Source organism: Gadus chalcogrammus, chromosome 19 (assembly GCF_026213295.1).
Source record: "Gadus chalcogrammus isolate NIFS_2021 chromosome 19, NIFS_Gcha_1.0, whole genome shotgun sequence".
NCBI classification, from domain to species: Eukaryota; Metazoa; Chordata; class Actinopteri; order Gadiformes; family Gadidae; genus Gadus; species Gadus chalcogrammus.
Genome location: NC_079430.1, coordinates 16,899,673 through 16,913,530, shown reverse-complemented (window position 1 = coordinate 16,913,530; position 13,858 = coordinate 16,899,673). Strand labels below are relative to the sequence as shown.

The window sequence follows — 13,858 nt, the reverse complement described above, 5'->3', positions numbered from 1 at the left end:
TGTTTGTCATGTGTCTACCTGCGTCCGTAGGGACCATCTGAGCTCATGGAGGAATGCATTCTGTGACAGTATCACATTTCTTTGTATCCCTCAGAGCACTCAGCTGTGTGAAAGTTATTTGGATCATGGAACAATGCGTTGTGATTATTCCTGTTCAGTAGACCACTTCTTTGGTCTGTGTGTGTGTGTGTGTGTGTGTGTGTGTGTGTGTGTGAGTTTGTGTGTGTCTATATGTGTCCCTGTGTGTGTGTGTGTGTGTGTGTGTGTGTGTGTGTGTGTGTGTGTGTGTGTGGGGGGGGGGGTGATGGCAGTCTGTGTGTTCCTTTTCCATTAGCGGTAACACTTATCTTAGTGTGCATGTGTGTTAATGTGTGCTATGGATTATGGATTGTTGTTTTTGTTTGTCTGTGTGTGTGTGTGTCGCATGTTTGCATGTGTGCATAGTTGTCAGTGTGTGTGCATGTTTATGTGTGCATGTTTATGACTCTGCGTGTTTATCTGTGTGTGTGTGTGTGTGTGTGTGTGTGTGTGTGTGTGTGTGTGTGTGTGTGTGTGTGTGTGTGTGTGTGTGTGTGTGTGTGTGTGTGTGTGTGTGTGTGTGTGTGTGTGTGTGTGTGTGCTTTAGTCTGTCTGGCTTCATTCATATGTTCATCGACAAACACTGATAGCGTTGCATGCAAATTTGTTTTCTGCACCTACTGAACAGGGTAATTCAACACACACACACACACACACACACACACACACACACACACACACACACACACACACACACAGACCCCCCCCCACACACACACACACAAGACCCCAACAACGCAGCCCATTTTTATTTTTTATGGGCCCCACCACATCTATTTGTGCCAAGGTACACGCGTGCCCACATCTCCCCGTTTAATGGCGGCGCACTGCAAGGTCAGACTGATTTAGAGAGCCAGACTGCAGAGGCACCGCCTCACCCCTTTACCTACCACCTCCACCTCCTCCACCTACCACCTCCACCTCCTCCATCAACCACCTCCACGGACGCACATCCACACACAGCGCGCTGCCAATGGCCCTGGGTCAGGCCTAAAGATCCACCTGTGATTAGTGGTGTGTTGCCAAAGCCCACAATGTGTGTGCGTGTGTGTGTGTGTGTGTGTGTGTGTGTGTGTGTGTGTGTGTGTGTGTGTGTGTGTGTGTGTGTGTGTGTGTGTGTGTGTGTGTGTGTGTGTGTGTGTGTGTGTGTGTGTGTGCGTGGGGGCTCATCGGGTATGCAGAGCGTGTGAGAAGCTTTATCACTGCACCGGAAACATCCCTAGCAAATGTGGGTCTCTTTGTCCCGTAAAACGCATGATTAAACAATTATGGGGGCTCGCGTACGGCCTTCCACACCTGACATGAACCTCGAGTGAATGTTGTTGTCTTTGGAGAAAGTGGGGGGGGGGGGGGGGTCTTGGGAGGATGCATTTCGTTTAATAAGCGCTAGGGGAACAAGTTGTCAGTGTTGTATCGGTCCCTTAGCCGCCGTTAGTTTAAGATTTAGGGTTTGGGTTGAACGGGGTGTCTTGGGGCGTTTGTGAGTGTGACAAATCAGGGATTCACTGCGGAGGCGGCAGAATATCGGCGGTCTGCATGGGCGCCGGGCGGGGACACGTCACGAATGTCAACACCTGAGCCGAGTAAACCCTACGCACAAAAGAAAGACCACCCACCCTAACGAATCAAAGACCCACCTGTTCACACGGCTTAAATACTCCCTCTGTCACGTTTTTCGAACAAAAGCACCCTTTTTTGTCTCGTGTTTCCATCGTGTAAAACAAAAAAGGACAAGGTTGTGGAAAGCAGGTTGGTGGTTGGACCAGGACTAGGGACTAGGCTGTGGGGGAGGGGGGGGGGCGATCACGTGAAGAGTGTAGCCTTGCCGTTCCTTATTTAAATTTGGCAAAGTGTGTGCGGCGCACACAAACACACGGGACTCGGCCTCTGACTGCAGGTATGGCAATGATGCTTCACACACACACACACACACACACACACACACACACACACACACACACACACACACACACACACACACACACACACACACACACACACACATGCCATTGTGACCAATGTGAGGGCAGTAGGCGTAGCAGAGACTCTTATAATAGACGGCCATTCATGGTGAGGGGTCACTTACTCCTATAAATCAATACACGGGAATTCGGCGAAGGCACTCTTTTCGTAGTGCCTGCCGGTCGACGCTAGCTGTACAATCCGCTACTCACGTCGCTATACTCTGAAAGGGATCGTCTATCTCCCACTCGCTCCCTCTCGCTCGCTCGCTCTCTCTCTCTGGCTCGCTCTCTCCAAGGTGAGTTTTGGATAATTGAGTGTTAGGAGAAGGACAGAGAAAGCGCTATTATTTGAGTGGCTTGCTTCTGATTATTCAAGTGTGTGTTTGTTTTTCACAATCAAGGCTGAAGTCAAATGTTGTTGATATTGTCAAGGAGCTAATTGTCTCGCATGTGTGCGTGTGTTTTTGTTTGTGTGTGTTGGGTCTCCAAGGAAATTGGCAAATTCATAGAGGGATGAATATAAATTGTTGTGTGCCGGCTTCTGTCTCTGTGTGTGTGTGTGTGTGTGTGTGTGTGTGTGTGTGTGTGTGTGTGTGTGTGTGTGTGTGTGTGTGTGTGTGTGTGTGTGTGTCTGTGTCTGTGTGTGTGTGTGTGTGTGTGTGTGTGTGTGCTTATGTGTATGAGTGCACATGGCTTGTAGCCCCCGCCATTCTGTGTTTTGTGCTGGTCACAGATCATTTCTCTCTCTCTCTCTCTCTCTCTCTCTCTCTCTCTCTCTCTCTCTCTCTCTCTCTCTCTCTCTCTCTCTCTCTCTCTCTCTCTCTCTCTCTCTCTCTCCCTCTCTATTCTCTCTCTCCCACTCCCTCTCTCTCTATTTCTATTTCTCTCTCACCTCTCTCTCCCTTTCTCTCTCTCTCTCTCTCTCTCTCTCTCTCTCTCTCTCTCTCTCTCTCTCTCTCCCTCTCTCTCTCTCTCTCTCCCTCTCCCTCGCTCTCGCTCTCGCTCTCGCCTCTCTCTCTCTCTCTCTCTCTCTCTCTCTCTCTCTCTCTCTCTCTCTCTCCCCCTCTCTCTCTCCCTCTCTCCCTCTCTCCCCCACCTGCCTCAATGTGTTTACTACAGCCGTCTCTCCCAATAAAGCTGGCTTTTACTGCTGTCAGATCGCTCACTTGTAAAATGGGGCCTTTTCCCCCCATTCCCGTTGCCTTCTCATAATTCATATTCATTATGTCCCATTAGAGTGCGAGTCGTGTGTACATGTGGGGGGGGTGATTTGTAGCCCCGCGTCTTCAGAGACCCACAGGAGACGTGGCCTTGTGCAGCCGTGCTTCTTTCATGCAATACGCGCCGGACGCAAAGCCATTGATCACTGGTTATCAGGGGCATAGGGGTGTGTGTGTGTGTGTGTGTGTGTGTGTGTGTGTGTGTGTGTGTGTGTGTGTGTGTGTGTGTGTGTGTGTGTGTGTGCGTGTGTTCGTGCATGTGTGTATGAACATGTGTGTGTTGGTGGGTGCATCTGCATGTCTGTCTTTGATCTGTGTCGTTTTTTGTATGGTTGTGTGTGTGTTCATACGTGTGCGTATCTGTGTATGAATCTGTGTGTGTGTGTGTGTGTGTGTGTGTGTGTGTGTGTGTGTGTGTGTGTGTGTGTGTGTGTGTGTGTGTGTGTGTGTGTGTGTGTGTCTCTCTCTGTGTCGTGCGTGCATCTGCATATCTCGCTATGAATCTGTGGGGGTTTTTTCCGGGTGTGTTCATGCATGTGCGTGTCTGTGTTTCTCTGTGTGTGTGTGTGTGTGCGTGTCAGCGAGCGTGTGTTTGAAGCTGTGTGTGAGAGTATGCGTGAATGTCTGCATGCACACGGCTCTCACAAGACCACCAGCAGCACTGGGGGCCCGGGGCCCCAGAGTTTGACCTGACCTTTATGTGTGTGGTAGCGTCAGGCTGCCCCCCCCCCCCCCCCCACGCACTCGCTCCTCCCCTAATGCAGGGAGGGGGAGGGGAAGGGGGTTCATTAACTGGAACTCGTCTGTTGCGTTTTCTTCTACACCGCCAAACATGGAGGCGGCCATGACATCCTTTCCCTCGCGTCTTGTTCCTTCGAAGACATCCGAGGTGGAGGGGGGAGGGGAGTTATCAAAATGTATTCTCTTCCTCTTGCTCTTCTTCCTCGTCTTCTTCTTCCTCGTCTTCTTCTTCTTCTCTTTCTTCTCTTTCTTCTCTCTTTTCTCTTTTCTCTTCTCTCTTCTTCTGTCGTTGTCGTCTTCTTCTCCTGATTCGTCTTCTTCTTCTCCTTCTTCCTCTTCTTTCTTCTTCTTCTCATGTCTTTCTTCTTCCGTCATTGTTGTCGTCTTCTTCTTCTCCTTCTCCCTCTCCTTCTCCTTCTTGTTCTCTTTCTCCTTCTCCTTCTCCTCCTTCTTCTCCTTCTCCTTCTCCTTCTCCTTCTCCTTCTCTTTCTTATTCTCCTTCTCCTTCTCCTTCTCCTTCACCTTCTCCTCCTTCTTCTCCTCCTTCTTCATCTTCTTCTCCTTGGTTGTCACTTTTTCTGTGCCGTCATGCGTTTTCCTCCCCGGGACCCTATTAACCTGCGGCGCCCCCTGGGGGGCCGACGGGGCCGGGTCGCCTCATTCCCTGCCTGTGATGAAGGCAGACAGGGGGCCGGGAAGGTCAGGGGGGTTGGGGGGGGGGGGGGGGGGTTTGTGGGGTCCTGTTTTTCATCCCCACCTAGAGACCCTGTCGTGTCCAACGTCTAACCCCCCCCCCCTCTCCCTCCCTCTCTGGGGAGGGGGGGGATGGGGGGGGGGGGTGAGGGGGGTAATAGCGTAATAGCATTTTCAGTTCTGCTCTCGAATCACAGGACAAGATACAGCGGCGCTTGGGTCGGCAGAAAGAGGAGTGCGACTGAGAAAAGGGCTTTGCGGGCCGTCCAACGCCATTACATTCTGAGGAGCACCTCAGTGACCCCAGGCCGCGTGTCGATGGCCTTCCATCCACTCCCATTTTTGTGCAGCCATTTATGGGGCCAGGCTCTTGTCATTATAGGAAATGTAATTGGGTTACAGCTACCACCTATATATATATCCCCAACCCCACTTTATAGTTGGTAACTGGAACCCAATTACATTCATTTCGTCTTTTAGCAGATCTTTCGTCTCTAAAATCCAAAGTCTAAAGTCATCCACTTAGTGTGGGTGTGTGAGCGAAACGCAGAACGCAGAACGCGCAAATGAACCGAGTCTAAAAATACTCCCTCACATCGCACGATGGTTGCATTCAGTGCGTGCTGCTTGGTCCGTGTGCGTGTGGGAGGTGCCACAGCTGCAAATGTGGGCCACACAATCTCTAACCAAACTATGTTGGCTCTCCATTAGGAAATCAAAGGGACGTACAGAGACCATGTCGGAGGGGTGAGTGTCCTCTCTCGCCACTCACACCACCACCACTCACTTCCCCATCTCAAATGATAATGTCCTTGTTATTGACCATTGGTGGAAACTAAATGTTTTGCTCTTGCTCTCGCTCTCGCTCTCTCTCTCTCTCTCTCTCTCTCTCTCTCGCTCTCTCGCTCTCTCTCTCTCTCTCTCTCTCTCTCCCCTCTCTCTCTCTCTCTCTCTCTCTCTCTCTCTCTCTCGCTCTCTCGCTCTCTCGCTCTCTCTCTCTCTCGCTCGCTCGCTCGCGCTCTCTCTCTCTCTCTCTCTCTCTCTCGCTCGCTCGCTCGCTCGCTCTCTCTCTCTCTCTCTCTCTCTCTCTCTCTCTCTCGCTCTCGCTCTCGCTCTCTCTCTCCCCTCTCTCTTACTCTTACTCTCATCTCTTGTTGTGTGTTGTTTGTTTGTTTGTTTGTTTGTTTGTTTGTTTGTTTGTTTGTTTGTTGGGTTGGTGACTTTCCATTTTGGGACACAGACCTGTAAGAAAACATTTGTTTCTCTGCACTTAATTTGGCATGCTCTATTTTTTCTGTGTTGCTTTTTAAAAAAAAATGCATGCTTTTCTATTGTTTCCACCATTGGGGTGACATTATGTTGCTAATAGGCCTAATTATATAAGGCCTGTGGTTAATATCATATAAAAAATGGTGTGTGTGTGTGTGTGTGTGTGTGTGTGTGTGTGTGTGTGTGTGTGTGTGTGTGTGTGTGTGTGTGTGTGTGTGTGTGTGTGTGTGTGTGTGTGTGTGTGTGTGTCAAATTAGGTTTTACTACTAAGCATGCTGCCTGAATCCTTTGCCTAATCCCATTAGGCGAATTAGTGTTTTCATACACACTGCTGTGAGTTTGTATTGTAACATAAAATGTATTGAACACTAACTACTTACATGTGTTTCTAAATAATTGAATTACAGTCTATTGAAGCATTTAGAATGGGGATTAATGCTTCATTCATTTTCTGTAATTGTTCTTTTGTGTTTAATGTCTTTGTCTATTAAACCAACAATGTTATTTGAATGTCGAAGATATTATAGGGGTAGTGAATCCAAAACCTTCAATGTTTGTTTTAAACGTAATACATCTTAAATGATTGTCCCCTTAGTAATCTATGCCTTGTTGTCATTGTTACTCAAATAAAACCGCAAGTTAAGGAAAACGAGAGTAAAATCCTATGGTTGTGCCGCCCGTTGCCAAACCGTCTGTTCCCGACGCTGACAGCGTCCTTGTCTTAACGTCAAAGCGCCTTCAGCGAGTCACTTCGACGCCACGATCAAGGGACTCTGGCGGCGAGGTGTCTGTGGAGGCGTCCAAATGAGGGATAAGCTTTTGGACACTTTAGTGTAATGCCGCAGCAGGTGGCGCATTTCACACACAACATCGCTTATTATAGCGCTCGTACACAACAACGGTACTAAAAATGTATCACAATGTTGGCTTGAGTCACAACCAGAGATAACATCCCCCACCCCCTGCCCCTTACCTTCTCAAACACATTTTTCTTTATTTTTTTAATCTCTATGTAGTTGAGTTGGACCTGAATTCGGGCGTTCACACTTCAAGGATTCTCTAGATTTTATCCTGATGTTTTAAACACATTCAACCGAAGTTGCATTTCGACAGTCTTCAACATCAATCTGATTGTAAATCAGAGACATTCATGTATTGTGTATCAAGCTAGCCATCTATGTGTGCACCTCTTGTAGCTGTGTGAACGTATGTGTAAAGGTGCCGATTTATTGCCTCTCTTTCAGAAAAAATCCAAATACTCGGCAACGAGAAGACTTCTATTGAAGGTAAATCCACTCTGACATAAAAGCATTTGGCAGGTTTGCTAAGACCCCAGGTAAATTGTTGACATTTTCAAGTTGTAAGTTTTAAATCAGCCATGATTTTTTTCCGTCTCACCCCCTTTTGGGGTGTACACTCATACCCATATTGGACAGCTCCTATTTATCTTTTGGTCGTATTACAAATGGAAACCAAAACTTTGTACATAACACAAAAATATTATTTTGTTAGCAAGCAGGCTACAGCGTTTGCCACTGATGTTTTGATAGATAATCGATGGTTATTCACTCGTTCGTTGTTTATTAAGGTGTGGTTATTCAACAGGGCAAGCTATTGAGGAAGGCCGAGGCCTTGCTGATTGTTGAGCAGACAACCAAGGCTGCTGAGAGAGAAGCGAAGCTTAAGGAGAACTGTCCGCCCCTCAAACTATCTGGCCTCACTGTGGAGGACCTTCAGGTAGACGCACTCCTTACTTAGCCTTTTGATTCAACACGAGACTGGGGAATGGATAAATATTGTAGCTGGCACAATATTTAGCTTGGCCATTTTGTTTGTTACCGATACTGATCTTGAAACAACACCTGTAGGTGCTAGTTTATAGAATACTATTTATAGATTCTCAGAAAATAAAAGCACTCTGGATGATGTACTGCCAACACGAAAGGTGTAGGCCTATTTATCGCCGATATTTATAGTAAAACAATTGTTACTTTCTGTTAATATTAGGGCCAAGCAACTTTTATTAAATGCAATTCTTTTCGATTTTTCCTCCAAGTAAACATATTTTCTCTCAAAAAGACGTGGGTTTGAAAAGGCTTCTCGACAGCTATCTTGCCGCAAGCCCTGCGGAAGTTCAAAGCCAGGCTTTTAGCCTACATCTCGTCTGATGATGCATTACCTCTGACTGCGCTTTTATTCTTCTCCCCACTTCCTTCCACATTGGTTAGGGCTTTCACTATAAGAGCGTCTAGTTTTTTTTCCCTTACCCCTTTTGTTTTTGTACATGGCAGGCGCTCCTCAAGACCATGCACAAACAGATTGACGTCCTCGATGAAGACCGGTACGACCAAGAGGTGAAGGTTGCCAAGAATGAGAACGAGGTTCGTGTCTTTGTAATGGAAATGAACATAAGTTGTCAAGAGTACTGACGGGCCGCCAGCTCGCCATCTCCCCTCGGCGAGTACTGAGCCTTTGAAGATCAAAAAAACGAACGCTCCAGTCTTAATCCGCCTTCCATTAAGGATTACATTTATTTACCTCTTGTATATTATAAATTTAATTCTTATATCCCGTATCAGAAATCAATGGGGGCTGCAGAGATCAGGTTAATGCGGCCTGTCAGACTCGGAGCAGAGCGTATGTGCCCTGACAGGAGGCATTAAGCTGACCTCTGCAGCTCTCATTGATTTCTGATAGGGGATATATAACTGTAATACCTGGGTCCGTGCACGCTATGGGGAGTTGAGCCGCGATCCCAAAGCCTTGACATTTAGGATCTGTCGAGTGAAGGGCCATGACGCCACCCTGGTACTACCATGCTGAGGACCTGTATACTGACGCTGATAACCTCCCCATCCCCCAACGCACACACACACACATACACACATACACACACACATACACACACATGCACGCACGCACGTACACACGCACGCACGCACGTACACACATATACATACACACACACATACACATACACATACGCACACACACGTACACACACACAAAAACACACATGCGCACACGCACATACACACCCACACATACACATACACCCACCCACACACGCACACAAACACAAACACGCCTACGCACACACCCACGCACACAGATCCAAGTTCTGACACATAAGGTCCGGGAGCTGAAGGGGACGAAGAGGCCCAACCTGAAGAGGGTGAAGAAGACCGGGGACCTGGTGCTGAGCGGGGCCAAGCTGCCCGCCAAGTCGGACTTCAAGGTCGCCCTAAAGACAGTGAAGAAGGACGAGGAGAAGGTGGGTCTTCGGCTCCAACACTCCCTACGCCTGTAGACGTCGTGTGGACAATGCCTACCCCTGTATATGTCGCATGGATACTCCCTACACTTGTATATATCATATAGATACTGCCTACACCTATGTTCGTTCAGATGCCTTTCGTTATGGACTTACTTCTTTTTTATTTCACCGAGCAATACTTTTTATTTGAAAGCAATTGCTTTGATTCATCGTGGTATTTATGAAATCATTTCTTCTAACCCCTGTGACTGCAGATTGCTCAGTGGCATTCATGTAGCCATGTAACCATTCTCTCTCTCTCTCTCTCTCTCTCTCTCTCTCTCTCTCTCTCTCTCTCTCTCTCTCTCTCTCTCTCTCTCTCTCTCTCTCTCTCTCTCTCTCTCTCTCTCTCCTTCTCATTACTTCTCACTCTGCTTCACTTCACTCTCTTGCTCTTTTCATCGGCTCCTATACCCTTGCTCTCGCTCTCTCTCTCTCTCTGCTTCACTACGTCTCTCTCTCTCTCTCTCTCTCTCTCTCTCTCTCTCTCTCTCTCTCTCTCTCTCTCTCTCTCACTCTCTCTCTGCTTCACTACGTCTCTCTCTCTCTCTCGCCCTGCAGAAGGAGGAGGTGACTGACTGGCGTAAGAACGTGGAGGCCATGTCTGGCATGGATGGGAGAAAGAAGATGTTTACTGCTGCTCAGTAGGGAAAGATCCACCGATGTTCAGCGGCGTGACAACTCCCTCACATTAATTTCCATAGTTCAGCGTGGTCTAAATTGTACGCGCTAATTGCTAGATGAGGCTGCCATATGAAGATATGAAGAGATTGAAATAACCATTTTTCTTTTTGTAAAGTGGAATGTGTGACATTTAATTTAAACGCTTTGTACTGTTGTAAGAAAAATAATAGCAATAGAATAAAATAAAGAATATATTCATACTGAATTGAACTTGACGAACACATTACGTTTATCCACCGAAAGACTCAATGAGGGAGTATTCTGTGCGCTGCGGTGATCGTCCTTCTATACCTTTTGAACTGTGGGGGGCAGTATAGGTCAGGAGGCAGACATACAACAACACAGAGCACTTTGACAAAGTGTGACCGCTCTAGCATTATCTCCACCAGGGGGGGTGCCCCAAACATGCCAAAACATCAACGTCAACTTCTCTAAAAGTAAAGTTGAGGCATAAATACAGTTATTTCTTGTCTCCCACTTAATCTGGCCCAAGGTCATGAGGTAGGTGTGTGTGTGTGTGTGTGTGTGTGTGTGTGTGTGTGTGTGTGTGTGTGTGTGTGTGTGTGTGTGTGTGTGTGTGTGTGTGTGTGTGTGTGTGTGTGTGTGTGTGTGTGTGGAGGAGGTAGGGGAGTGTGTGTGGGGGGGGGGGGGGGAGAGGCGGGGGTAGCGGGTGCCTGTCAACAGACACCCCCCCCCTCCCTCCCTGATTCGATTCCAAATATGAATCCAACTTTATTTAATCATACTTCAAAAATGACATTGTGCAGTGCGCTCGGCTGTCCTTTGTGTGGTGTGACTTTCAAATTAAAAGTTTGTCATGACAACTGCAATTATTGTCTCGCCTATCACGCTCAGCCTTCCTCCCTGTGTGTTGTATAAAGAACACACAGCCTTCTCTTTGCTGATTGGACACAGATGGGGGGGGGGGGGGGGTCAGATCCATGGTATAATCAGACATCCCCCACACAGTGTCAGAAAGCTGCCCCACATACGACTCTTCACCGGGAATAGGAATCAAAAGAAGGCATTGTCAGTAGCAAAGCGTCGCGTCAATGCAGCTTAGGGGTGACACAAGCAAGAAGCAGGCCTCCATTTTGAACCCACCATTTTGGAAGAATCCGTTTTGGCAGTTGAGGGCCAGAATTTTAGCTGTAAGAGTTTCTTTGATCAAGTTTCTTTGAAAGACGTATCATTAAAATGTTTGTATTAGTTTTGAAAGGCTCTCGTGTGATGTCCACGCTGTGTGTTATCAGCAACATCCGAATGTTGCAGCTCTTTGAAGTTGTTGCAAGGGTGGTTTTTCGGACAACTGAGTTGACTGCAAGTCTCCCTTTTAGTTAAGTTAGTTAAGTTAGTTGCCCTCACTTAATAACCCCCAATGACACCCTCTACTATAAACCCGGCCTTTCCCCCCGCTTTCTCCGTACAGCCCGGCTCATGGTTTACACGCACATGCAAGTGTCGTACAGTTTGTTCCTGTTTCAGACCCTGTGTACCGGGAAATAAAATAACGCTTGAGTGCCAAAAACTAAAAACTACTTCTATAAACGGCCGCAACACACCGACCCCGGACATATCTGCCCTTACCGACTTGAATACTTTTTTTTTGTGAGAGAACAGAGAAATTACGAGGCAATTATGGAAGTGCAGGGGTCCATTTAAGGGCAATGGCGACGGTGGATTTTGGGGGGTCTGAGAGACAAAGCGTAAACCTCCATTTTGAGGTCATTATGTAAGAGAACGCCCCCTGTAGGCAGTTAGTTGTGATGCAGGCGTGTGAAGGCTTAGTTTGTTCCTTGTACGGATTGTTTGCAGAACACTTTGTAGAATAACTTTATGGTGACTTTGTGTAAATGTATGTAGTTGTCAGCGACCCAGAACAACATCGTATGGTACCAATTTATCGTGGCTACAGCTAAAACATCCCTTGGGCATTCTTGTATTATTTTTGTTATATGTTTGCACTTTATGTGAACGACCTTGACTTTGTGGTTAACTTATAAAAAGTAAACCCATTAACACAAAGAATAAACACAATGGCTGGGATGGAAGTATGTGATATAGAGAAGTCCAACCAACACAAAATTAACCCTACAGTGACCAGTGAGCACAAATGACGGCATACTTCTTTGTGACAGATGATAGTTGCAGCAGGTCATTTCACAGATTATGCCCATCAAATGTGCATTATTTTAAATCTTTTTTGTCACGGTTTAAACGTGACAAAAAAAACTAAAGATTTCTGCTCCTAAAGCAGAATATGAATCATAACAATAATCTAAGTAATTTCAATTTGTAGAGAAATAAACATGGCTAATGCTTTAGTTTTACCTCTCTGCACAATTTAGAAACAAAATAGAATAAGGCTAGCAGAGGTTATAAAAATGACCATAAAACATTCTCTTTTTTCCAAAACGTAATATTTTCAATCAGATTTTCTACAAAGTGTCACGTTCACCTGCTGGGATTTTAACTTCTGCCTTGAGTCAACAAACACACGAGCGGTGTTTGCTTTGCTAAGAGTCCGAGCAGGAATGAGGGCGTCCCTCAGGGAACCGTCCTGATGCCCCTGAACATGTCAAAAGGAGGCCGATTCGGAGCCAGGTGCGCTACAAGCCTACAACGCGGCGTTTAATCGCTCTCTGGGCCTCTGGTAGGTTACACGACATGTAACCGATCATAATAAATCATTTCACATCAGGGAAACGATCCATGCAAAGAGGGGTCAGAGGGAGTAGGGCAGGGAAAAGTCCTAAACCCCGAATTTATCACACACACACACACACGAAGTTGAAAGAAAAGATGTGGCTGGTATTTCATCAGCGAAACGGCGTAGCCGGTGATTCACACACGTACGTGGTGTAGTGTTACTCCACACGATCATTCAAGATGAGCGTTGAACATTCATAACGCTCGGCATCAAACTCAAAACTGTTGCCCGGAAAAGATGAGATAGAAGGAAGACAAGATAAATACAAGTCACGAAGAGGGTAAACTATTATGCAAGTATCAGCATCAGGCAAAAAGGATGCAATACAATACGCATATCTGGTGCCACAAAATGGTTGCGTAAAACCCTATGATTAAAATCTGTATTAAATTAGCATATAATTGCACTGGGAGGGACACGCATAGCGCAATAACAATATGACAACAACGATAAGTACCTTTGAACTACCTTTGTTATTAGAGGCTGCGTTCAAGCACTCGGAGAAAACAGCAGGTTTGTTCATGCGGCGCGAAATCATTTTCATATCATTATACCTACTGTAGCTGTTCTCCCATGGCTCCGCTGCTGGTTCACCATCAATCCCAGACGGCGGCCTCGTTTGTTTGTCGGTTGATAGTGGCAATAAAGGAAGCACTCACTCAGTTGTGGCCTAATACACCTCTTTAACTGAGACTGGAACACAATATTTACACCGCGCATCCGCGTCTGTCTTTCTTCTTTCTTTCTCTTTTCCTTTCGTCCTTCCAGGTTTACCCAAGCTAGCTCTGTGTCTTTAGACGCATTGTTCTCTGACAACTTTCTGTCCACAGTAGAGAGAGATATACTGCAGGTATAGCTGCCAGGGGGTAGGTTTGGCTGCGATTCACGGGCATCCATCTTAAGGTGAGTACACACCAAGTGAAAGGGCCATGTGTTAATCCACTCTGTCTTAATCTTATTAATCAAAGGGCCATTGGTTATACACCGGTCCATTGGCTATACAGCAAAATCTTCACAATATTGTAATGTAACATCATATCTCTTGTATGACCAGTCGCTGACGTGGAATGATGTTATGACGGGATAAAGCCGTGAGTGGATCTACACATACACATGTTTTGTTTTTGTACAAGCAATTGTTGTATATAAACTCGGCGTACGGCACCTCCTTTGTTTAGATGGT

The 13,858-nt window shown here is 46.6% G+C and overlaps 2 protein-coding genes across 2 annotated transcripts in view; both read left to right on the top strand.

Moving 5' to 3' along the window:
- LOC130372883 (troponin T, fast skeletal muscle isoforms-like) overlaps positions 1–13,858 on the top strand; it is a 116,914-nt gene that overhangs the window by 34,386 nt on the left and 68,670 nt on the right. The gene's annotated exons all lie outside the window — the stretch shown is intronic.
- LOC130372611 (troponin I, slow skeletal muscle-like) lies at positions 7,142–10,590 on the top strand. The gene is made up of 5 exons (XM_056578715.1): positions 7,142–7,251; positions 7,571–7,702; positions 8,257–8,346; positions 9,078–9,239; positions 9,843–10,590. The coding sequence occupies exons 1-5, from the start codon at positions 7,174–7,176 to the stop codon at positions 9,927–9,929; spliced, it is 549 nt and encodes a 182-aa protein (XP_056434690.1). The 5' UTR covers positions 7,142–7,173; the 3' UTR covers positions 9,930–10,590.